General features: G+C 41.3%; 1 protein-coding gene across 5 annotated transcripts in view; it reads right to left on the minus strand.

Moving 5' to 3' along the window:
• The window catches only part of CACNA2D3 (calcium voltage-gated channel auxiliary subunit alpha2delta 3), a 597,379-nt gene that overhangs the window by 192,206 nt on the left and 378,484 nt on the right, over window positions 1-26,689 (minus strand). For 4 of the 5 annotated variants that reach the window (XM_072127887.1, XM_072127890.1, XM_072127888.1 and 1 more), the window contains 3 exons: window positions 16,717-16,788; window positions 13,328-13,408; window positions 5,691-5,765 (listed from right to left, as the gene is read on the minus strand). In XM_072127887.1, the coding sequence (XP_071983988.1) occupies window positions 5,691-5,765; window positions 13,328-13,408; window positions 16,717-16,788 (228 nt within the window). The remainder of the gene's footprint in view (window positions 1-5,690; window positions 5,766-13,327; window positions 13,409-16,716; window positions 16,789-26,689) is intronic. The other variant, XM_072127891.1, reaches the window with a different exon arrangement.

A 26,689-nucleotide genomic window follows, 5' to 3' on the forward strand; every position in this document is an offset into this window, starting at 1 on the left:
CCGCCCGCAGCCGGCACATGTATCTGCGCGCGGGCCGACACTTCCCCCCACAGCCCGCCCATCCATTCAACACGCGCGCGGCCGGCACATGTACCTGCACGCCCACAGAAACTTCCCCCTGCGCTGCCCTACACTTCCCCCTGCACGCCCGCTGACACTTCCACCACCTGCAGCCCGTCTATCTCATCCGCCGGCCCGGCACAAGTACCACTCCCCGCCCCAGCCCAATGTCCACGCTGGTCTCCCCACCTTCACGCTCTGATTCAGCCCCCACGCTCCGTTTTCGCACCCTCCTCGGTCCGTCACTGCCTCTGTAAACACCCCCCCCCCTCCCCCCGCTCCGACATCCCTGGCAACAACCCCCCCCCCGCCAAAGAGAAAAGAAGAAAAGAGTGAAGGTAACTTCTATGTATGTATGTATGTATATGTGTTGATGTATAGATGTGTCTGTGATATATATATATCAGTATGTATGTGTGTACATTCAGCGTGCCACCATGTAAAATATACTATATGGCGGCACGCTGTATGTATTATATGGTATATGGCGGCACGCTGTATGTATTATATGGTATATGGCGGCACGCTGTATGTATTATATGGTATATGGGGGCACGCTGTGTGTATTATATGGTATATGGCAGCACCCTGTATGTATTATATGGTATATGGCGGCACGCTGTATGTATTATATGGTATATGGCGGCACACTGTATGTATTATATGGTATATGGCGGCATGCTGTATGTATTATATGGTATATGGCGGCACGCTGTATGTATTATATGGTATATGGGGGCACGCTGTATGTATTATATGGTTTATGGGGAACGCTGTATGTATTATATGGTATATGGCGGCACGCTGTATGTATTATATGGTATATGGGGGCACGCTGTGTGTATTATATGGCAGCACCCTGTATGTATTATATGGTATATGGGGGCACGCTGTATGTATTATATGGTTTATGGGGAACGCTGTATGTATTATATGGTATATGGGGGCACGCTGTATGTATTATATGGTATATGGCGGCACGCTGTATGTATTATATGGTATATGGCGGCACGCTGTATGTATTATATGGTATATGGGGGCACGCTGTGTGTATTATATGGTATATGGCAGCACCCTGTATGTATTATATGGTATATGGCGGCACACTGTATGTATTATATGGTATATGGCGGCACGCTGTATGTATTATATGGTATATGGCGGCACGCTGTATGTATTATATGGTATATGGGGGCATGCTGTATGTATTATATGGTATATGGCGGCACGCTGTATGTATTATATGGTATATGGCGGCATGCTGTATTGATTTTATATTATATGGCGGCACGCTGTATGTATTATATGGTATATGGCGGCACGCTGTATGTATTATATGGTATATGGGGGCATGCTGTATGTATTATATGGTATATGGCGGCACGCTGTATGTATTATATGGTATATGGCGGCATGCTGTATTGATTTTATATTATATGGCAGCACGCTGTATGTATTATATGGTATATGGGGGCACGCTGTATGTATTATATGGTATATTACGGCATGCTGTATGTATTATATGGTATATGGCGGCACGCTGTATGTATTATATGGTATATGGCGGCATGCTGTATTGATTTTATATTATATGGCGGCACGCTGTATGTATTATATGGTATATGGCGGCATGCTGTATTGATTTTATATTATATGGCGGATTGTTTTATGTATATTGTTCTTTGTAGTAGCTCGCTGTGTGTATTATATAGTTCATGGAGGGAAGCTTTATGTATTTTGCATTGCTTTATTTTCACATTTTACCAATATGATTGGGTCTGGTCCTGACACTCCTTGATATTTTGCATGTATAGAGGGTGGGGGGGGGGGCGTTTTTCTATAGTTCGCCTCAGGCAGCAGAAAGGCTAGGTGCACCCCTGACTAGTAGTGATGACCAGGCCAAAGCTGCAATGGTTGGGTCCATGCTGAATATTGCAGGTTCATATCCCCAAACCCCAACTTCACTTAACAGTTTGGGTTCGGCATGCCACCATCCTATCTGCTATCAGCATTCAATTGCCAAGAGTAACAGCCATGATCAGTGTTACTGGTGGGGTTAGTGCTCAGCCAAGCACGCAGCCGGACCCGAACCTGAATGGGTCCACTCATCCATTATCACTACATAGTATAGGCCTCAAGTCTCAGAATGCTACTCACTACATGACCACAGGGAGAAGGATGATTGGTCAAGCATGCACATCACTGCTCCATTCAAAGTCTATAGGACTTAGAGAGACAGTACAGTTCTCTGCTGTTTCTCTTGTCATTTGATAAGTCAATTGAGGTGTGGAAGCAAAGGGACAGAAGGTGAGAGTGCTCCTTGTGGAGAGATTGCCAATTAAGGCCACCTTAAAGGCGTGTGGAGACTTCAAGCCATAGATACTCCACTAGGGAATTCTGGGAAGAATGCAAAAACATTTTCCTAGGCGTTAAATGGAAAACAATGCCTCCTTTTGCTACCCTGAAAGGCAGCCCCCTTAACATCAAGTATGACCTACAAGAAGTCTAAAAGCATGATGCCAAACCAGAATTCCAGAAGGAACAGACTCAAGGTAGCAAAAGGAAGCATTGTTTTCCATCTAACACCTTGGAAAACATATTTGCATACTTCCCAGAAGCAAAGGGTGTCATTAATGTACCACATGATTTTTAAAAACTTATCTTTCAAAAAATATAGACAAAACTCAAAGGAGCCCATAAGAAAATGTGGTTCTGTTCTGACCATTATTTTTTCTTTGTTTAAAGGGGAATATGTATATAGTATATAGTAAGTGTATATAGTAATTACTGTAGGTCAGGGATCGGTCCCCTCACCCACCGAAAGTGTTTAAGGACATGGGGGATCAGCATAGGTCCAAAAAGGGAGCTTAACCTCAAGTGCATGAAGACAGAAGTGGAAAATTTACCAGGGTAGGTAGAACACGTGTCACCCTATTAGGCAATTGTACTTACACTGGTTACACTTTGGTAGTTGTGACCAACCCTATTTAATAAAACTTCCTGGGTTGCAGCAGAGTGGGGCAGATTTACTTCACGATCCAGCGGCGCGTTCTGTGCGGTGGATTCGGGTCCGGCCGGGATTCATTAAGGCAGTTCCTCCGACGTCCACCAGGTGGCGCTGCTGCGCTGAAGAGCATCGGAACGCACTCAAGTTCACCGGCCTATTCCTAGTGAAGGTAAGTGCAAGCTCCGCGACACTTTTCTTTTTTTAAATGCAGCGATTTTTCCAAATCCGTCGGGTTTTCGTTCGGCCACGCCCCCCATTTGCGTTGCGTGCATGCCAGCGCCGATGCCCCACAATCCGATCGCGTGCGCCAAAATCCAGGAGAAATCAGGGGAAATCGGCGCAAATCAGAAATATTCGGGTAACACGTCGGGAAAACGCAAATCGGGCCCTTAGTAAATGACCCCCAGTATGTTCATATATATATATACACCCTAGATCTGCCTCCTTAATCCATTCACACTACGATGGGAGGATGGAAAGTAGAGAAAGTAGTTTATTGCAAGATCACCTCTATAGTCTGATAGCAGCTTCGTACTCTGCCGCTATGAATAATACAGGACGCCTTTGACCACTCACATCTATGACATGGACTTTACTACAATATTACAGGAGGAGGAACATTGGAAATACATGTCAAAACAGACCCAAAACCTGACCCACGGATGCCAGCTGGGTATCTCCTAAACGTGATATATTGCCTATAATGAGGCTGGTAATGATAGGTGGGGACCTCCATTCCTATGAAGCCACTTGAAGAACATCAATAATCTTTATAACCATGTAAGTTTTATGTTTAGCTGTGAGCCAATGCAAGGACCTCAGGTCACCGCGCTCCGCGGATCCTAGCGCACAGGTCCTGCATGACTTCTCTTGGCAGGTAATACCGTCCTCATATAGATAACCTGCAAGAAAAGCAAACCCTCTGCTCGGAGTACAGTCACAGTGGTTACCTGTTCATTGACATCAGTATCAGAACCTGATGTGCAAATTCAGGAAGAATTGCATCTTTTTCTGTAGAAACAGCACCACTCTAGTTCGTGGTGGTGTCTGGTATTGCAGCAAACGCTATGGTGTGCCTGATATGTATGATATGTATGTCTGATGAGTGTGATTTGTTATATCACATGTGTCCAGCACGTGAAATAGGGGGCTCATACTCACTTATTTCAAAAGGGTCAACGATTTTCAATGTCCAGGTGAACTATATATTTCCATATCAATAAACGATCCTGAGCTGCAATACCAGACACAGCCCATAGGATAAAGGGTGGCGCTATCACACAAAAAGAGGGGGCTTTCTTCTTATTAGGACCCTTTACTTTTTGGGACCTCTAACAATGTAATCTGTAGGGATAAGTATAGAGTTTGCCTACAGCGCCACCCCAGGGGAGCAAGGGCATTGCACAGATTGTATTCAAATGAATTGATTCTATACATGATACAGGACAAGACTGGTCCTCCAGAGCCAAAATTAACCTTTAAGAAGTATGGATGGGGAGTACAAGGTGATATGAATTAAAGGGACACTCCAGTCATGGCTGATTACGTAAATTATTCCTTGAATAATAGCCTTAAGGTAGGAGCAGTACTCTAGGTTCTAGTAAGGTTCTAGGAACACAATGAAATTTAGCTTTGCTCCTCCCTTCAATTGTACAATGAATTAACTTTGTCTGGAGTGTTCCTTTAAGATTTCCTTATATAGAGGAATCCTTATATAATGCCCATCTACTACCCTAAACTATGAGTATGTCTCTATATGGGTCCTGATTACATCTAGGTCATGTAATACTTCATTTTTCCATATGGTGGCGCTCTATATATGTATAAAATGGATATTATCTGTGCAAATATCCGACTCCTTTCGCTACTTCTCTAAGGAATTGACCTGCGACACCTTTACAGTCACTGTAATAAAGGGTTAACTCCCTCCTGTACACATAGATATGGTGTACAATACAAGGGCGGCACGGTGGCTGAGTGGGTAGCACTTCTGCCTTACAGCACTGTGGTCCTGGGTTCAAATCCCACCCAGGTCAACATCTGTAAAGAGTTTGTATGTTCTCTCCGTGTTTGCGTGGGTTTCCTCCGGGCACTCCGGTTTCCTCCCACACTCCAAAACATACTGTTAGGTTGTTTAGATTGTGAGCCCCATAGGGAAAGGGACCAATTTGTCATGCATTGTGCAGCGCTGCGTAATCTGTGTGCGCTGTATAAATAAAGAATTATTATATAGGGTACAATTACCAGCTATATTTTTCTCCTTCCCCAAATCCCATAAACACATATTACCTCCTGAGGTACGCTACCGAGTGGCATTATTTAATCCAGAAAAGAAAATAAGTTTTACATTTTTATGTCATAGACATGTATAAAATTCCTAAAACCGTACACAGAGCAGGAGGATTTGCAGATCTGGTTTTAATAAATTAGAAAATTAAATAAGCAGAGGAAGGAAAACGTAAGGATTTCATTTAAGAGCCAAGAATGACGGTGCTACAGCGCCACCTACTGCTCCACTGGGAAACTTCACTAGTGATGTCCTAGGATTGTATTCTATCCGTCCTCTACCTGCAGCCTGCACTGACCCAGCAGCTGTAACCTATAACTGCATTGTGCCTCTTACCAGTGGTCTCAGCTCCGGATGAGTCAGGATGTATCCATTGTTTGTAATAGCAAAAGCATATCCGTGAATTCCCAGCTGTAAGGAAAAGGAGCGAAACTTAAACACAGTAATTACAGTAGTATATGCGACAGAAGCGTATCTGTGTCTTTAATTGTTCTGTGCGTCTATTTTCCCTGTGTGTATTATCCCTGTACTGTGACATCACTGTGTGTATTATCTCTGTACTGTGACATCACTGTGTGTATTATCCCTGTACTGTGACATCACTGTCTGTATTATCCTGTACTGTGACATCACTGTGTGTATTATCTCTGTACTGTGACATCACTGTGGGTATTATCCCTGTACTGTGACATCACTGTGTGTATTATCCTGGTACTGTGGCATCACTGTGTGTATAATCCATGTAGTGTGATATCACCTTGTGTATAAACTCTGCTCTGTGACATCACTGCGTATATAATCCCTTTACTGTGACATCACTGTGTGTATTATCCCTGTACTGTGACATCACTGTGGGTATTATCCAAGTACTGTGACATCACTGTGTGTATTATCTATGTACTGTGACATCACTGTGTGTATTATCCCTGTACTGTGACATCACTGTGTGTATTATCCCTGTACTGTGACATCACTGTGTGTATTATCCCTGTACTGTGACATCACTATGTGTATTATCCCTGTACTGTGACATCACTGTGTGTATTATCCTGTACTGTGACATCACTGTGTGTATTATCCCTGTACTGTGACATCACTGTGTGTGTTATCCCCGTACTGTGACATCACTGTGTGTATTATCCCTGTACTGTGACATCACTATGTGTATTATCCCTGTACTGTGACATCACTGTGTGTATTATCCCTGTACTGTGACATCACTGTCTGTATTATCCTGGTACTGTGGCATCACTGTGTGTATAATCCATGTAGTGTGATATCACCTTGTGTATAAACTCTGCTCTGTGACATCACTGCGTATATAATCCCTTTACTGTGACATCACTGTGTGTATTATCCCTGTACTGTGACATCACTGTGGGTATTATCCAAGTACTGTGACATCACTGTGTGTATTATCTATGTACTGTGACATCACTGTGTGTATTATCCCTGTACTGTGACATCATTGTGGGTATTATCCAAGTACTGTGACATTACTGTGTGTATTATCTCTGTACTGTGAAATCACTGTGTGTATTATCTCTGTACTGTGACATCACTGTGTGTATTGTCCCTGTACTGTGACATCACTGTGTGTATTATCCCTGTACTGTGACATCACTTTGTGTATTATCCTACACTGTGACATCACTGTGTGTATTATCCCTGTACTGTGACATCACTGTGTGTATTATCCCTGTACTGTGACATCACTGTGTGTATTATCCCTGTACTGTGACATCACTATGTGTATTATCCCTGTACTGTGACATCACTGTGTGTATTATCCCTGTACTGTGACATCACTATGTGTATTATCCCTGTACTGTGACATCACTGTGTGTATTATCCCTGTACTCTGACATCACTATGTGTATTATCCCTGTACTGTGACATCACTGTGTGTATTATCCCTGTACTGTGACATCACTGTGTGTATTATCCCTGTACTGTGACATCACTGTGTGTGTATTATCCTGTACTGTGACATCACTGTGTACATTATCCCCTGTGCTGTGACATTACTGTGTGTATTATCCCTGTACTGTGACATCACTGTGTGTATTATCCTGTACTGTGACATCACTGTGGGTATTATCCCTGTACTGTGACATCACTGTGTGTATTACTCCTGTACTGTGACATCACTGTGTGTATTATCCCTGTACTGTGACATCACTGTGTGTATTATCCCTGTACTGTGACATCATTGTGTGTATTATCCCTGTACTGTGACATCACTTTGTGTATTATCCCTGTACTGTGACATCACTGTGTGTATTATCCATGTGCTGTGACATCACTGTGTGTATTATCCCTGCACTGTGACATCACTGTGTGTATTATCCTGTACTGTGACATCACTGTGTGTATTATCCCTGTACTGTGACATCACTGTGTGTATTATCCTGTACTGTGACATCACTGTGTGTATTATCCTGTACTGTGACATCACTGTGTGTATTATCCCTGTACTGTGACATCACTGTGTGTATTATCCCTGTACTGTGACATCACTGTGGGTATTATCCCTGTACTGTGACATCACTGTGTGTATTATCCCTGTACTGTGACATCACTGTGTGTATTACCCCTGTACTGTGACATCACTGTGTGTATTATCCTGTACTGTGACATCACTGTGTGTATTATCCTGTACTGTGACATCACTGTGTGTATTATCCCTGTACTGTGACATCACTGTGTATATTATCCCTGTACTGTGACATCACTGTGTGTATTATCCCTGTACTGTGACATCACTATGTGTATTATCCCTGTACTGTGATATCACTGTGTGTATTATCTCTGTACTGTGACATCACTGTGTGTATTATCCCTGTACTGTGACATCACTGTGTGTATTATCCCTGTACTGTGACATCACTGTGTGTATTATCCTGTACTGTGACATCACTGTGTGTATTATCCTGTACTGTGACATCACTGTGTGTATTATCCCTGTACTGTGACATCACTGTGTATATTATCCCTGTACTGTGACATCACTGTGTGTATTATCCCTGTACTGTGACATCACTATGTGTATTATCCCTGTACTGTGACATCACTGTGTGTATTATACCTGTACTGTGACATCACTGTGTGTATTATCTCTGTACTGTGACATCACTGTGTGTATTATCCCTGTACTGTGACATCACTGTGTGTATTATCCCTGTACTGTGACATCACTGTGTGTATTATCCCTGTACTGTGACATCACTGTGTGCAAAACTGCTGCTGAAGGTTTTTTGTCCCGTAGACTGAAGCCTCCTGAGATGTTACGATATGGAGCCTGATGGTTACTTTGTACCTTTACGTTTCAGCTCTAATACAAGACATTGCTGGGGATCGATTCCGGATTTTCCAGCATTTCAAACGTTTGTTTATAGAAGTTACAAGTAAAACATATGAGGTAAAAAGCACAAGCAGTTTACAGGGCGGAGGGGGGGGGGGGTGCGGACACCTGCGCCCCATTCATACACCCGGCCTCCATCTGGTTTCCCTAAGCATCAGAATGGAACATTGTATTTAACATTCCCCAAATACAGGAGGGGGAAAGGGAACATCAGGGAAGAGCACGGACACATTTGCTACTTGTTGATGCTGATACAAACTTTTTAATGTTCTTTGATAAAAATGAAAGAAATAAAGAGAAATAACAAAGTCTTTACATTAATGTGATCACGGTGAAAAGCCTGCACTGACACATAATACCAAAGCCTGCACTGACACATTGTAACAAACTGGACAGAAAACCTGCAGTATATACACAGGCGCAGGTGTTAGATGCAACATTGTTACCTCAAAGTGTCGTCATATAGTAACAAGCTGAGACATGTAATTATATACCGCACATACATGATATGATATACCGCACATACGTGATATGATATACCGCACATACGTGATATGATATACCGCACATACGTGATATGATATACCGCACATACGTGATATGATATACCGCACATAGATGATATGATATACCGCACATACATGATATGATATACCGCACATAGATGATATGATATACCGCACATAGATGATATGATATACCGCACATACGTGATATGATATACCGCACATAGATGATATGATATACCGCACATAGATGATATGATATACCGCACATACATGATATGATATACCGCACATACATGATATGATATACCGCACATACGTGATATGATATACCGCACATATGTGATATGATATACCGCACATAGATGATATGATATACCGCACATACATGATATGATATACCGCACATACGTGATATGATATACCGCACATATGTGATATCATATACCACACATAGATGATATGATATACCGCACATACGTGATATGATATACCGCACATACGTGATATGATATACCGCACATATGTAATATGATATACCGCACATAGATGATATGATATACCGCACATAGATGATATGATATACCGCACATACGTGATATTATATACCGTACATACATGATATGATGTACCGCACATACGTAATATGATATACCGCACATACGTGATATGATATACCGCACATACGTGATATGATATACCGCACATACATGATATGATATACCGCACATAGATGATATGATATACCGCACATATATGATATGATATACCGCACATACATGATATGATATACCGCACATACGTGATATGATATACCGCACATACATGATATGATATACCGCACATACGTGATATGATATACCGCACATACGTGATATCATATACCGCACATAGATGATATGATATACCGCACATATGTGATATGATATACCGCACATACGTGATATGATATACCGCACATACATGATATGATATACCGCACATAGATGATATGATATACCGCACATATGTGATATGATATACCGCACATACGTGATATGATATACCGCACATACGTGATATGATATACCGCACATACATGATATGATATACCGCACATAGATGATATGATATACCGCACATAGATGATATGATATACCGCACATACATGATATGATATACCGCACATACGTGATATGATATACCGCACATATGTGATATCATATACCGCACATAGATGATATGATATACCGCACATACGTGATATGATATACCGCACATACATGATATGATATACCGCACATACGTGATATGATATACCGCACATACGTGATATGATATACCGCACATAGATGATATGATATACCGCACATAGATGATATGATATACCGCACATACGTGATATGATATACCGCACATATGTGATATCATATACCGCACATAGATGATATGATATACCGCACATACGTGATATGATATACCGCACATACATGATATGATATACCGCACATATGTAATATGATATACCGCACATAGATGATATGATATACCGCACATACATGATATGATATACCGCACATATGTAATATGATATACCGCACATAGATGATATGATATACCGCACATACGTGATATGATATACCGCACATACATGATATGATATACCGCACATATGTAATATGATATACCGCACATAGATGATATGATATACCGCACATAGATGATATGATATACCGCACATATATGATATGATATACCGCACATACGTGATATTATATACCGTACATACATGATATGATGTACTGCACATACGTAATATGATATACCGCACATACGTGATATGATATACCGCACATACGTGATATGATATACCGCACATACATATGATATACCGCACATACGTGATATGATATACCGCACATATATGATATGATATACCGCACATACATATGATATACCGCACATACGTGATATGATATACCGCACATATATGATATGATATACCGCACATACATGATATTATATACCGCACATACATGATATGATATACCGCACATACGTGATATGATATACCGCACATACGTGATATTATATATCGCACATAGATCATATGATATACCGCACATACATGATATGATAAACCGCACATAGATGATATGATATACCGCACATACATGATATGATATACCGCACATAGATGATATGATATACCGCACATACGTGATATGATATACCGCACATACATGATATGATATACCGCACATACGTGATATGATATACCGCACATATGTGATATCATATACCGCACATAGATGATATGATATACCGCACATATGTGATATGATATACCGCACATACGTGATATGATATACCGCACATACATGATATGATATACCGCACATATGTAATATGATATACCGCACATACATGATATAATATACCGCACATAGATGATATGATATACCGCACATATATGATATGATGTACCGCACATACGTGATATTATATACCGTACATACATGATATGATGTACCGCACATACGTAATATGATATACCGCACATACGTGATATGATATACCGCACATAGATGATATGATATACCGCATATACTTGATATGATATACTGCACATACATATGATATACCGCACATACGTGATATGATATACCGCACATAGATGATATGATATACCGCATATACGTGATATGATATACCGCACATACATATGATCTCCCCGTTTTCCATGCTTCTAGCTTCCTGATTGACAAGGGACGTGCTATTACTTCAAACGAGTGAGCTCACCTTTGCTACGTCATTCACCCCTCCTTCAGGAATGAGAGAGCCATTGTCTGTGTGTGACACTGGCTGACTCATTCACCCCTTCCACAGGAATTCTCTTCAGTGAGTCACACAGCCAGCATCTTCTGCATTCCTGAGGGAGGTGAGAATGAGCTAGAGGAGGACATGAATATACTGGACTCAGTTTAGAGGAAAGACAATGATCAGACTCCTTTGCATTGATGGTTTATGATTGGACTATGGAACTTTACAGCCATGGGGTGGAACAATATAGGGATAGTTGTACTGCTGTTTTCAAATATATGTTTAGTTAGTGTGGGTTAGTTCTTTTGCTACCTCCACCCGGCATTACGATGTATAGAGAAACATGTTTCTTTTTCCATTATGCCATTTCCAAAATATTTTCAGTGTAATCCATATGCTAATGAGGCTATAGGTGCTCCCACAGTGTACCATTAAAATGCAGAATGCTTCTTTCCCAATTACTTCTAATGACTCTAATTCCGGTATCATCCCAGGCTTCTTACAAGACACATTTCTGGCTTATATGATGAGAGAGCAGTAGTTGAGACAGGAATACCAGTGCTCCGGGTGATAAAACCTATACACTGGTTGAACCAACTGCCTCATTAGCATACAGATAAAAATGGGAATATCTTGGGAATGGCAGAAGGGATACAAATAATCAAAGTATATTGGAAATCCCAGTGTATTCCCTAAACCAAGCTTCCAACAGATTATGATGCTTGTGGAGATGATGACTCCCTTTAAGTCAGTAATGACAACATTTTGGTTGGCTTTTAAAGGAAAAGCCTTTGGACCTTCCCTAAGAGTTTACAATTCAATCTCCAGCTTAAATCAGAAAACAAACCTTTCTCTGCAAGACCCTAATTAAAGGGGTTGTGCCAAGATTGTTTGTTATCCCCTATCCACAGGATAGGGGGATAACAATCTAATCAATGGGAGTCCTACTTCTGGGATCCATCAGGAGAACGGATTGTCGCCAATTAAATTTGGTACAACCCCTTTAAGCCTCAATCACATCATGTTTCACCGTTTGCGGAAAAGGGGCTATTGTCTGACTTACCTTTGAAAGACGTAGGAATACAAGAGGAACATGTACACTGACTCTTACTGTAAAAAGTATAACATCGATATGCTATATGTTTTCAGTAAGACCCTTCTGCCTAGGAAACATAGGGATCAATGTAATGTGAACAGAGTCCTGAAGTGAAGGTAAGTGCCAGCACTTTATGTTTTACCCACCCCTTCAGGAATGGACAAAACATCTAAACTTAAACCGGTGGCGACTTTCGGAGGCTTACCTTATATTTTGGAATGGCCTTTAAAAGTTCTTTCACGGGAACATCTGTGCCAACCACACCTAGGAGAACACCCTTTGATCTCTGCCGAAAACAAGAAATGAGGGAAAGCAGGCATCTCACTAGGGTAAACATCCATTGGTAAAACCTTACAGACGCACACTAATTATTTTCACGTTGTCATAAATCTATTACAGTGCACAGATGACTCGGGGCTTTGTTGTGCCGACGGTTCGGGGGCTGTGATGGATATGAATGAGAGGAGAATGAGGAAAAACAGCTGTCAGGATTTTTTTTTTTTTACTTCTCGTTTGGATGAGGAACGGACCAACATGAGAAATGTATCAACAGCAATCAACAAATTCGTGTTTCTAAAACACATCAGCGCAGAACTGACACATTTATGGTTACAATTATTACCTCCATTTCCATTGTATGTATCTGTGTGTTTGCAGTGGGAGTCATGTACATTCACTTCTCTGGCTGGAAGGAGAGGTAGTCACAGGGGTTTCTTTATCTTTACATTGGCTTTTTATTAATCCTTATGTCTTTTAAATCATTTAGACTTACTAGCAAGGGGCCCCTCCTTATCGAGTAATAGGGGCTGTTGCAATAGCAATGATGGGGGGATTTATCATACGCTGGCATTTCAACGCAAGGTCTGACTTTGCTTAGAAAAGAGCCCTAGCCGGCACCAGAAACTGGAGCAGGCCAAGGAAGTAGCGTACGGTGAGAAATAGGCACAATTACCTGCCGTACACAGTACACTGCGCCTATTGCAGAGCTTTTAACAATTCTGCCAGACAAGCTCTAATAAATATCCCCTATGTGTGTAGGGTAGAGAAAACAATTGGCAATGGAAAAAAAAATAAGCACAAACCAAAATTTTTGCTGCACTAAAGTTTGGCACCAGTTTTGTATGATTCGGTTAATGTATGGGGGCTGGCTGACCTTTTGACCTTTAAAATTTTGTTAATATCTTCAAAACAAAAGCAGCACAAAACAAAAATTTCTACTGCACAATGCAGCACAAACGTAGCGCAAACGTTTGACACCAATTTTGATACATCTGGCCCATGGACACAAAAAAGAAGAAAAACTGAGACACAATTCCCCCTCTACGCCACTTGGGCGGAGCCTCTTGATATATTCTTCGCAACCTGAAGGGTGGGGCTAACGTCAAGCTTTATAAATACGCCCCAAAGACTTTAGTTTCCTTAATTTGAAGGCAGCGCCAATCCTTCTATTATGAGCGGCTCCATACCCTGGGTGGAGAGGCTACATGGAAATCCTATACGTTGTATATGGGTGAGTATTCCTAGCAGTGTTCTCATATGAACCAGCTTTGTCTTGGATGGAGCGGGAACATTTCATGTCTGTGAGGTAATGAGACTCCTTTCCCTCATTCTCCTAAATTAAAACCGTTTAATAGAACTTTCTATCACTTGTGTTGTTTCATTTGCACCGACAACAGAATTTATTGTGGCCTTTACCAGATGTCTGAGACACCATCATCTAAGAAGTTCAAAGCCTTTATGAAATGCTCTTAAACTCCGCCAGCGCTGTAAATTGTCTCAGATTTTTGTGTTCAGCAGGTTTTGCAATTCTTGTTTGCTGTAGAGCGCAGTTTTATGCTGTAAAGATATTGCTAGATAAAGAGGCAACTAAATCGGGGGTTTTACAATCGGATTCAATTTGGAGGTCTATAGCTAGAACTTACAGTAACATTATAGATCGTACAGACCATAACAAGACCAAGAAGATCAGAGCACCAAATGCATCCAGTCTTACAAATACAGCAAGTCCCTATTGGTCCCCTATCTGTGTCAGGTCAGACCTGGTCTAAACAGGTCCAGCCTGGTGGGGAAGGCATCCGGATCTATTTTACAACTGGCCTTTAAAATACCAGTCTTAATAAGTTCAGCATGTAGTGGAAAGGCATGGAGATGATATAGAATACGATTATAGAGTATCATACGAGGGCTCCAGAATTCAGAAATTGCACTAAGCTAATGTTCTAGGGGTTGTTCTAGATCTCTGCTTGCTGTCATTCTATAGGAAGCTTCATTGTTTACTCCCTGTGGATAAAAAAATGATCTCTGATCATGTGATGTCACACAGGTGCAGGGCAAGTTATATCCCTGGCCATGTGATGTCACACAGGTTCACGGCTCATTATATCCCTGGCCATGTGATGTCACACAGGCGCAGGGCAAGTCATATCCTTGGCCATGTGATGTCACACAGGTTCATGGCTCATTATATCCCTGGTCATGTGATGTCGTAGATGTGCAGAGCTCGTTATATGCCTGATCATGTGATGTCACACAGGTGCAGGGGTTGTTATATCACCAAGTGTAATTAGTGCTGTGTGTTGAGCTGTCCATCAGCGTGACATCACATGATCTAGATCTCTGCTTGCTGTCATTCTATAGGAAGCTTCATTGTTTACTTCCTGTGGATAAAAAATTATCCCTGGTCATGTGACATCAGACAGGTACACGGCTAATTATATCCCTGGCCAAGTGATGTCACACAGGTGCACAGCTTGTTATATCTCTTGTCATGTGCTGTCACACAAGTGCACGGCTTGTTATATCAGCAAGTGTAATCAGGGTGTGTGTTGAGCCGTGCATCCGCGTGACATCACATAATCAGGGACCATTTTATATCCAGTTGAAGCTTCCAGTTCAATGAAAATTGTATAATTTTTTTTTATTATACTAACAATAGCATTTATGTGCTTAAAATGGACAATCCCTTTAAATCCTATGTAATAAGTGGTTAGTTTATAAGATGAAGAATGTAAATGAAAATTGAACCAATGATTTGTGCAGATGTCATAATAGGCAACATCAAGGTAATACCCTCAAAGGACCTTCCCCCTGATACTCCACTCAATGCTTCAATAAAATACAATACAAGTGTATTTGTAATTGTGGTAATCTAGGTTATAAAGAAAATTCAGATAATAGAAGAAGTGATAGCAGCGCTTACTCTGATCATCCAGATGTAGCCAAGGCTTATGTCACTGTAGCAGGATGACCCAGTCAAAGTGAAAAGTAGACATTAAGTGGCCCTAGGAATATCTTATCACCTCTTAACAGACATATGATATACAAAATCATAGAAAATGAAAAAATAAGTAAATAAGAATGTATATACAAAATTCTAAATTAACCCATGTTATGTTACTGTGACTAGTTGCATAATTTCGGCCCATGAGAAGTGATCCAACTTTGCTGTATGTACACAAGGTCCAAGGACAGGAATATGGAGATGGGAATGGATACATGCATAGAAGGATACTTCTACACTCATTGTATGTAACAAAACCCGAGAGAGAACCCCTAAAAACTTTGCCCGAGACATGCAACTATCACTATACTCACGGTTTCATTCTGTTTACTGAATACGGGCATCGCAACAGTTGTCATCAGCACCAGTCCCTGATCATCGGCAAGCTGGATGGAGAAGAGAGAGAGGGGCGAGATTAAGGGATTGGACAGTAATATCTCCGTGGTGAGGGTGAAGTTGGCTCAGCAGTGGAATTTCTTGGTTAAAAAAAACATAAAAAATGTATACATTGGCCGAGATTAAAAAGAACACAAAATCGTAGAAACTTTAGTCCAAACTTGATAAGTTACCTTCAACACCAACAGTGAAGGCTGAATTGTAGCAAATTGGAGAAGATAAACAAACATCCTAATCGAAAATGAAGTTAACAAAATCGACTCTAGGCACGCCCTCGTCTGCATGCACTCGTCTGTGAACCCAGGTTCTGCGCATGTTCAGTAGGTCCAGCTTCGGAGACCAGAATGCACAGCTGGCGGTCTGCACATGCGCAGAACCTGGCTTCGCGGATGAGTGTGTTCAGCTACGAGAAGCTGCATGCTGAAGATGGATTGGTAGGTGGATCTTGGAATAGCTGTGTCGTATAGCCTCAGCTCCGGCTACTCCATGCCCTAATAGCCTATTTAGTAAATTAGCATATTAGGGCAATCCTAAAAGCTGTAACAGGGGCTATCCTACTACAGGTTAGATGAACCTGCTACCCGATCTACCTTTTATAGGTAGATCCCTGGCCGCTTTTCTTTATGGGTTTTGGACCATTTTAGGGCAGTTTTCTGACTTTTCAAAAAGGAGAGTGATCTTTGGAAAAGGGGGAGTGGCTTAATATGTGGGCCAGAAAATTCAGTCAGAAACTAGACTTACTAATAGCTGGTCTAAAGTAGTTTCCACAGTCTCTACCATAATTTATCTGGCACAGGATCAACTGTGTAGTCTAACTCTGCACTTCACCGAAACATTCATAAATCTCCCCCTTTGTGCTTACCCTGCACTGGCACCCAGTTCCCATGTCACACTGCTGCTTCCACTCTTCAGGAAGTGCCAGAGGTTATGAGACCCACTTTGGCCAATGAGTGGCCTCCTCATATCTAGGGACTTGCCTTTTGATGTTAGAGGAAGTGATGTCCTGTGGTCCGAGGAGGCCATTCATTAACCAAAATGAGTCCCATGCCACCTGATGATTCCTGCTAGGCCTTAGCTTCCAAAGACTAGAAGTACCAGGGCAATGTGGACCGATTCCTCATGAAACCACTTCAATACAATAATGTGAGATTGTCCCAAAACTATTGTTAGGTTGCAATTCAAACCATAACTATTGGGCAGCGACAAATAGCACATCCCATCACTTTGTGACACAATATTGAGAAATATATTGATCCCTGTCATGCACAGATATCAAATATATCATGGATTGCATCATATCAAATTGCATTGGATAGGTTCCAAGAGAAATCGGAGTAGGTTCCATGAGAAATATGCTCCCTATCCTGGAATTTGAAATTTCAAGTCAAGTGAAGAAAATTAATAAGATATAGTGTAAATATTAAAGTTCAGGGGGTCAAACTGCGTCTAATACTTAAAGTATATGAGGAATACTATGCATAACATGGAACGTGGGTTTTGCACTCTATGCAATGTGGAGATCCAGGTTGATACTCCAGATGGTCATTACTTAACGTTTCCCTGTATTAGATGTGTTTGCCATTAGTTTTAGAACTTATTAGTATTTATTGATATTTTTGTAATTCTTCAGTAAACATCTACATATGTTTCTAGGTGATCGGATGATCCGATGTTCAGTCTTTGAACTACGTCCACGCTCATAGAGATATCTGCAATTAGCAATTCCGAACCAAATGGCTGGAATTACGCAATGATACAATGAGATCTGGAGCAATAAATACCATGTACTCAGTCTCGTACTTTGAAGTCATGGCCACAGCATATTTATGGTTATCATCTGAATTGTTGTTTTATTAAAAACACCGCTATGGAAAATTCAGATTATATATTATGTGTGACACATTTCACTGCTATACAGCGCAGATGAAAAATGAAGTATTGATAGAGCTTGATATGATACAGAACTAAATTCTTGTGGGACTGCAATGGGTCCGGAGTTCACGGCACAATTGATAGGTTGGTCAACGTGATGTCTCCTCTAATCAACTGGTTGTCTATAGAAGGTGTTGTCTCACATAGACCACGTGAAATGAATGGCTGCCCACATCGGCACGCTGGATTGTGTATCCGTAGTGCTCAGTGGGGGGAGAGGGGGGAGTAGTCTTTAGCAGTTGACCTCCATCTATGTTACTTCAGATGAGGCCAGCACCAATCAAACTTTCATTTCATATTCCAGAATGACTTCTGCACATTATATAACTTGCATTGTGAATGTACCAGCTGTTTTCTCCACTGAAGGCTCCAAATCAAACAGTCAGATTGTGCCAATTTTGCCACATGGCCCTGTATTTAGCTCTGATGACAACTTTGAGTTGACCTGACCTAAGTCCACATCTGCCCTCCAGCTAGTGTATTGAATTTTGTTCCCTGCTTGTCCTGACCTTCACCTTATACCTTGGATTTTGCCTGACACCTGCTTGTCCTGATTTGGACTGAATCTACTGGTGCTTCGCAATTGTGTCCTCCAGCAGACCTGATCTAGTTGTCACCTACACTGTGACTACTCTGGAGAACAATGACTTGGTTTCTAGATCTTTGAATTGGAGTTCAAGGAAACCTACAATAAGGCATCTACTTATTAAGGTAGATCTGATGGTAGGTTACCAGTAATATCCTGAAACCTAAACTATCCGTCCCCAACCCTATAACACATTCTGACCTAATCCTCAGTTTTTCTAACAATATGCTAATTTTCTGCAGAGTCTACTGAAAAATCTTTTCCATTCCCCAGTGGCCTCTGCAGAAAATGATCATACAAGTTAGATCCAGGAGTTGGTGGTGCCCCCATATTAGACTTTGCTACATGCAAGTAGGGAACAATTGCACCGGCTACCGGGGCATGTAGTAGCCTTCCTCCTACTCCATGGGGAGGCTACTTAGTGGAAAATTAGTATATTAGTGATATATACTGTTGATTAGCTTAAAAAGCATTGTAGGGTTAGGGAAGGAGAGTTTAGGGTTTGGGATATTACTGGGGACCTACTATAAGAATCTTACTTAATAGGTAGATTCCTAAAGGTAGGTTTCCTTTCAAGGGTGATACATGGGACACAGGGACATTTAGCTGATACCCAATTGGGATTAGGACAAAGGTCAAACCTTTTAGTGGACGCATTGGATCCATATTTCACTGCTTATTATTTTAAGCAATGCTCCAGGGCAGCTACTGAACACTTCCTGCAGATTTGCATGGTCAGCATTTCTGACAGATTCCCATTAATAAACCCCTCAGTCTCAGTATGTAAATGCTTCTAGGACATAAGGAATTTGACATTGACCTTGTCTAGATAAAAAAAGCAAGATTAGTATTCTTCATCCACTGCTGAGACATCTGCACCTGTAAAACATTTATAAGTCAGGTCGTAGAATGTGAAGTCGTCACCCATCATCCATCCATGGTATAGGGATTGGAGGACCTTTGAGAGAATTACATGGTAACTTTTGGTACTGTAATATGAAGTTGTGAGAATTTCTCGTGTTTAAGTTCTATTTACTATAATAATTCTATAGGACATTGGTGAAGCCATTGTGATATTTATAGAACATTGTCTTATCCTCCATAGGAGGTCTGTCCACAAAGTGCAGGCCCTTAAAAGGAGGTTACTAGAAACTTGTAACTGTCCTAATTACATGAATTGCTTCTACTACTAAAATTGCTAATTTTGATCATTGTTTTTTGATCAATGAAAATTTGGAAATTTGACGGGGCAGTAGATAGGCAGGGACTTCAAGCATATGCCTATAATAATTGAAGTCTATGGGCAGCATAGATCAAGAGACCCCCATAGATGAAGAGAAGGGACACCCCGTTGCACTCCAAAAGAGTACAAAGGTGGTAAAACAGAGCCCGATCTCTGAGATCCCCATTGATCAGGACAGTATCCCCCATCCTGTGTATGGGGGCTAATTTGTTGTCAAGCAGCAGAAACCCTTGATAACTGCTTGACATCACTGCTGCGAAAGTTAGTGTAGCATAACCCCTGCTTACCTGTACAATTATCCAGCAGCACCCCTACAGGGCAAACTAAGAAGTACAGTACAAACCCCAAACCAACCAAGGGCAAGCATGGTCTTGCAGTGCACACTGTGTAAACCCCTTTCACTTTCAGTATTTGAAGAAAATCTTAATATTTTCTGAAATTACCACCAAAGTACATTTTCTTCCAGATCAGACATTTTCCAAACACCAATGAACACATTTGCAGCATATACATTGAATTCTAATAAATAAAACTTCACAACAAGGACAGTAAAACCACATGACTTAGATTAGACTCTGAACAGATAATACGCCACAAGAACGGAATTATCACAATGATATAACAATACAAGGGGTGACATTGAAGACAGTAGTGAACATGAAGGGGTTAATACTGTGTCTTATTCCAGGTTTATTCCAGAAGTTACACTATTAAAATGACTATATGTAAAATATATACATGCTAGAGAGCCATTTTTAGGTAACCTCGGGCCTACCATGACGTCTTGAGACTTAGTCGTCCTCCACCGATCCTGGAAACTAAGGTTCTTAAAGGAGAGGTCAACGCAGGGAAGTGAATGGTATACAGAGCTGATCATGGATCCTCATTCATGTCATTTTAAAGGACCGTCACATGCTATGTAATTTTTTTTACATTTTTGGCTGTAGCCATGTATGATGGAAGCCAACTATACATGCAGAAAGTCATATATTTTCTGATGGTCTCTTATATGGGAAAACAAGATGTAACGTGTTCTCCTGTACAGGTAAGGAAACAGAAGTCAGATTTATCAAGCTGTCTAAAAGTCAGAATATTCTTAGTTGCCCATGTCAACCAGTTACAGCTCGGCTTTCATTTTACCAGTGCTCATGAATATATTAAAGGGGAGCTGTGATTGGTTGTCATGAACAATTAAGAATATTCTGACTTTAAGACAGCCTGATAAATCTGACCCAATGGGGCTCATTTACTAAGGGCCTGAATTGCGCATTTTCATCGGGTTTCCCGAATATTTCCAATTTACGGCGAAATGTCCCGGGATTTTGGCGCACGCGATCTGATTTTGGTGCATCGGCGCTGGCTTTCACGCGACAGAAATCGGGGGCCGTGGCCGTCTGACAACCCGACGGATTCAGAAAAACCGCAGAATTTAAAAAAGAATTTGTGTCGCAAGAGCAGCACTCACATACACCGGGACGAAGAAGGTGAACTCTGGCGGACCTCGGCGCAGCAGCGACACCAGCTGGATATCGGGCGCACGACCTTAGTGAATCCCGGCAGACCCGAATCCTCGTCGGACAACGCGCCGCAGGATCGCAACTGGACCGGGTAAGTAAATGTGCCCCATTGCGTCCACACTGGCAAGATGATATCCACTGGTTTGGTTTGGCATTTTGACATTCGTCCAACCAACAAACAAGAGTTTGCAGGTTTTATCAAATTATTACTTGGAGATGGAATGAACTTTCATCAAAAGGATGTTCTCATTTTGGCAAATTAATGTTATTGTTTGGATGATGAAAATTTATAAATTTTTCCTATATACTTTCTGTATCAAATGCTCACGTTTTTTTTTTGGTTCTCTGCTTGCTGTCCTGCTATAGAAGGCTTCTATGTTTACTTCCACTGGACAGAAATCTGACCATGGTCATGTGATGTCACACAGGTGCACAGCTCGTTACAGTCACAGAGAATAATCAGAGCTGTGTGATATAGCGAGCCATGGACCTGTGTGACCATGGTCTATAGAAGGACAGCAAGCAGAGATCTAGAAAACCGTGAGGAATTCATACAGAAGGTATATTGGAAAATTGTATAACTGTTCTCGAAACTTTAATTTAATTTTGGATCACTTATCCTCTGTTGACTTGTTCTGACACCCAGTGGCCCAATATATAAACTTTTAGAAGAAACTACAGCATTCGGTCAAGTCCTTTAATCTCTCACTGCTCACCAAACACAGCGCCGTACATTACATAGAGGCTGTGTTTGGTATTGCAGCTCAGGCCCCAGTCTATGTGACCACTGGAAATGACATTGCAATCCTGGAAAAATGGAGTGGAGCTCATTAGTGCTGATCGTCAGACTATCACTGATCTAATATTGATCATTCATTTTACAGGTAAGGGATCAATAATACAATTCCTGAAAAACCCTATTAATTTTTTGTTCTGTTTTCTCTTTTACCCCACACAGGGGCACATTTGAGCTTTGTGCTCCTGCCTTATTTTCCCCTTTTGTTGCTGGTCAGATGAGTCTTCGAAGTTTTGCTTTTTAACACATCTCAACTAAGGTCTTTAGTGGATATTGTGACTTTTTGCCCAAAAGTCGAAACAGTCCTAAATTGCTTTTCTAAGCTGTTATAGATTTGCACCTTTTTTGGTCAAAAAGTTGCAACTTTCTGGCTCCAGGTGATAACTCAGAGAACACTATAGAGACTGGACAATAGCAAACTTTGAAGGGAGGATGTCTTGGGCACAAAAAAAAGTTGCAAAAAAAGATGAAAAACCCAAGCGAAAACATGTGCCCCATACACTTGTAAGTCATAAGTGATCTGTATTCAGTTTTACGCAGTTCCTAACGTCCTAGGGCAGTGATGGCTAACCTATGGCACAGGTGCCAGAGGTGGCACTCAGAGCCCTTTCTGTGGGCACTCAGGCCATCACCAGAGATGACTCCAGGTATCTTCCTGCAGTCCCAGACAGCCCAGGACTTGCTGTGCACAGAGGTATTTCAAAGTGACAGCTCTACCTGGGACTATTTTCTGCTTTATTGGTGTGCTCAGGTGCTGGTATCAATGAAAACTGTGACAGAGCAGGGCGTATAAATCATAAATTAAATTTCTGTGTTGGTACTTTGTGATAAATAAGCGGGTCTTTGTTGTAGTTTGGGCACTCGGCCTCTAAAAGGTTTGCCATCACTGTCCTAGGGTATACAAATCAGGCCCCCTAGGGGTGACAACAAGCTGAAGAGACAGTTACTACTCTACTGTGTGAAGGAGAGGCAAAAATACTAACACATTTAATATGGAATAGTTCCAATTATCAAGTCTACCTTTTTGTATTAATCTTCCCATATTTTTGTAGTTACTTTATATATTCCCAGCTAAGGATAAAAAATGAAAACCATTAAGCAATTGTTGTTTTTAATTCATAGGTATATGTTAAAAATGTTTGTCTTTGAGTGAACGGACTTTCCAGGAATTCTGGAAAAGCCTCATGGGGTTGGCAAAGAAAAAATAAATTTACTTACCTTGCTCCGGCTCCCACATGACTCTGATACCTCCTTTCTTTGATGCCTTCCTGTCTGCTTCAGCCAATGAGTGACCTCAGACTATGGGACATCATATATATACACACACATATATATATCACTACATCAATATACAGTCCCATACTTATGGAAACCCGACTTACAGACGACCCCAAGTTACAGACAGACCCCTCTGCCTACTGTGACCTGTGGTGAAGCTCTCTGGATGTTACTATAGTCCCAGACTGCAATGATCAGCTGTAATGTGTCTTTAATGAAGCTTTATTGATAATCCTTGGTCCCATTACAGCAAAAAAATTTACGGCTAAAAACTCCAATTGTCACTGGGACAAAAATGTTTTTGTCTGGAGCCACAATTATCAAAATATACAGTTTCTCCTTACATACAAATTCAACTTAAGAACAAACCTATGGAACCTATCTTGTACGTAACCCGGGGACTGCCTCTATACACACATGACATAGAGGAAGTGACATCCATGGTCTGAGAAGGACACTCATTGGTCAAAGCGGGTCTCATGATCCCCCCGTAACTTCCAGCCAGGCCGGTTTTGGAGTCTGTAAGTAAGTACTGGATCAGAGCTAGAGTTTTTATTTCAGACTCTACATTTGTAAAATCAAAGCTGCCCTGTGATCGGTCACTATAAGTAACACGGACATATTCTTTCTTTACTTTACTTGCTAACATCTCTTTACAGCTTTTTTACTCTAACTTGTCTATTTCCCAGGCATATCTATAGTAACAGTGAGTCCATATTATAGTACTATATATATACACATACATAATACAAGGCCCCAAAATCTGTAAATAGTTCTTAATCCTTGGTGACATAAAACGAGCACTTCAAAGGGTAACAGGTAAGTGAAGCGAAGCATGATATATGACGGGGTGAAATTGCTGAAATATGAGAGAACCAAGGTAAAGGAGGACAACACGTTACTTACACGCGGTAAAGGAGGGAGAGAAAGCTGTCAGCAATTTTATGGAAACAAATAACGCCAGACAGATTTTTTCACGTGTACTGGAGACAAGATCCTGATTCAGATTTCAATGTAAGAAGAAAATATTTACCCCCTCAAATACATGAAATACTTCCAAAAGGTTTGGACACTTTATGTTGCTCAAGGTGCGGTGGAACCACAAGTCCGGATAAAGGCTAAATAACTTGTCCCTGACTGAGGAAGGTTTTTTTTAGAGAAACCATTACCACCCACAGTCATGGATGGTCACTTATACTGGGTGGGATAACGTAACCCCAGTCTCTGAATGGACTCTGGCTGCTAAGTTCAGAGCTTGTGATCCAAACCCAGGGCCGCCTTGCCGGGAGCTGATTGAAAGCTAACTTGCTGTATCTGATCCCTGAAAACTTGGGTGGTTCATCCAGAAGCTCGGTTCTAGTCTCAGTTGTGGGTTGCGTGATGCCTACCCTGGCCAGCTTCTGGGACAGTTTCCGGGAACTGGAAAAATGGCTAATTCCCAGTTCACTCAGGGCTGGTTATACTTTCTCCTATGACCTGTAGTACTACTGCCTGTTTGTATTTTGCTGGAACTGAAGCGGAGTCTGAACTATAACCTCTCTACAAGCCGGTATCCAGCCTGAGATGGTACCCCAAACTCCAATCTGAACTGCATTCTCTATCTAACTGCATTCCAGTTCCTGCCTGACCTAGAACCCTTTACCCTGACCTTATTAGGATCCCTGACATTTGTATCCTGCCAGATCTGGAGCCCTGAACCTAATATCCTTCAAGATACAGCAACCCCAAACCTTGTATCCTGTCAGATCCAGAACACTGAACCCCAGTTTGATCTGAACCCAGAACCTGTATCTTACTCTGTTTCCTGTACCCTTTTTGGACCCTGTATCCTGATCATGAGCATGTCCTCTGAATCCCATATCAGAGGCTGTACCCTGATCCTGTATCCCGATCCTGTGCTTGTTCCCCAATACTCATACATGTATGTCTGCATATTGGTCTGAAACCATGACACCCAGTTTTAGCAAATTACACATTAGTTGTTAATGATCACTCCCTACCATGAGCTGAGAGTAATAAGATTGAGTCTTCGACTTGCTGAATGTACGCTCCGGGTACACGTTTGGCCTTCATCGGGTACGTAAGGGCTATTGGATAGATTTGTTATGTGCACTTGTAGATCTACCAATTAATTTTAACAAACAGTTCTGGAGGTTCTTCATTCATTTGAGAGAAGTCCCATCAAATACCTCCAAGGTAGGACTCTGATGTGAGTGGAATTAGCGTAAACTATCTTCGTCATGAGTTAACTCTCGCTTAGACACAGTGAATAAGCTTCTAGGCCCAGTACATGGAACTCAATTTTCTAAATTGGAGCTGCTGCCCTCTCTACCACCTTATACCTAGCAGCATGTGCCTAAACATTACCGGGACTCTTATCTACAATAACAAATTTACAATCCGTATCAGGTCACAGTAGTTTAGTTGAAAGGTTGCGTAACACATGTGGGTAACATCCATTAACGAAATCTGTAATTTCTGAACATTATTTTGGGTCGATTAGATGAAAAGGATACATGTGGGAAACACATGCCCATTC

The sequence above is a fragment of the Engystomops pustulosus genome, chromosome 10 (genome assembly GCF_040894005.1).
Source record: "Engystomops pustulosus chromosome 10, aEngPut4.maternal, whole genome shotgun sequence".
NCBI classification, from domain to species: domain Eukaryota; kingdom Metazoa; phylum Chordata; class Amphibia; order Anura; family Leptodactylidae; genus Engystomops; species Engystomops pustulosus.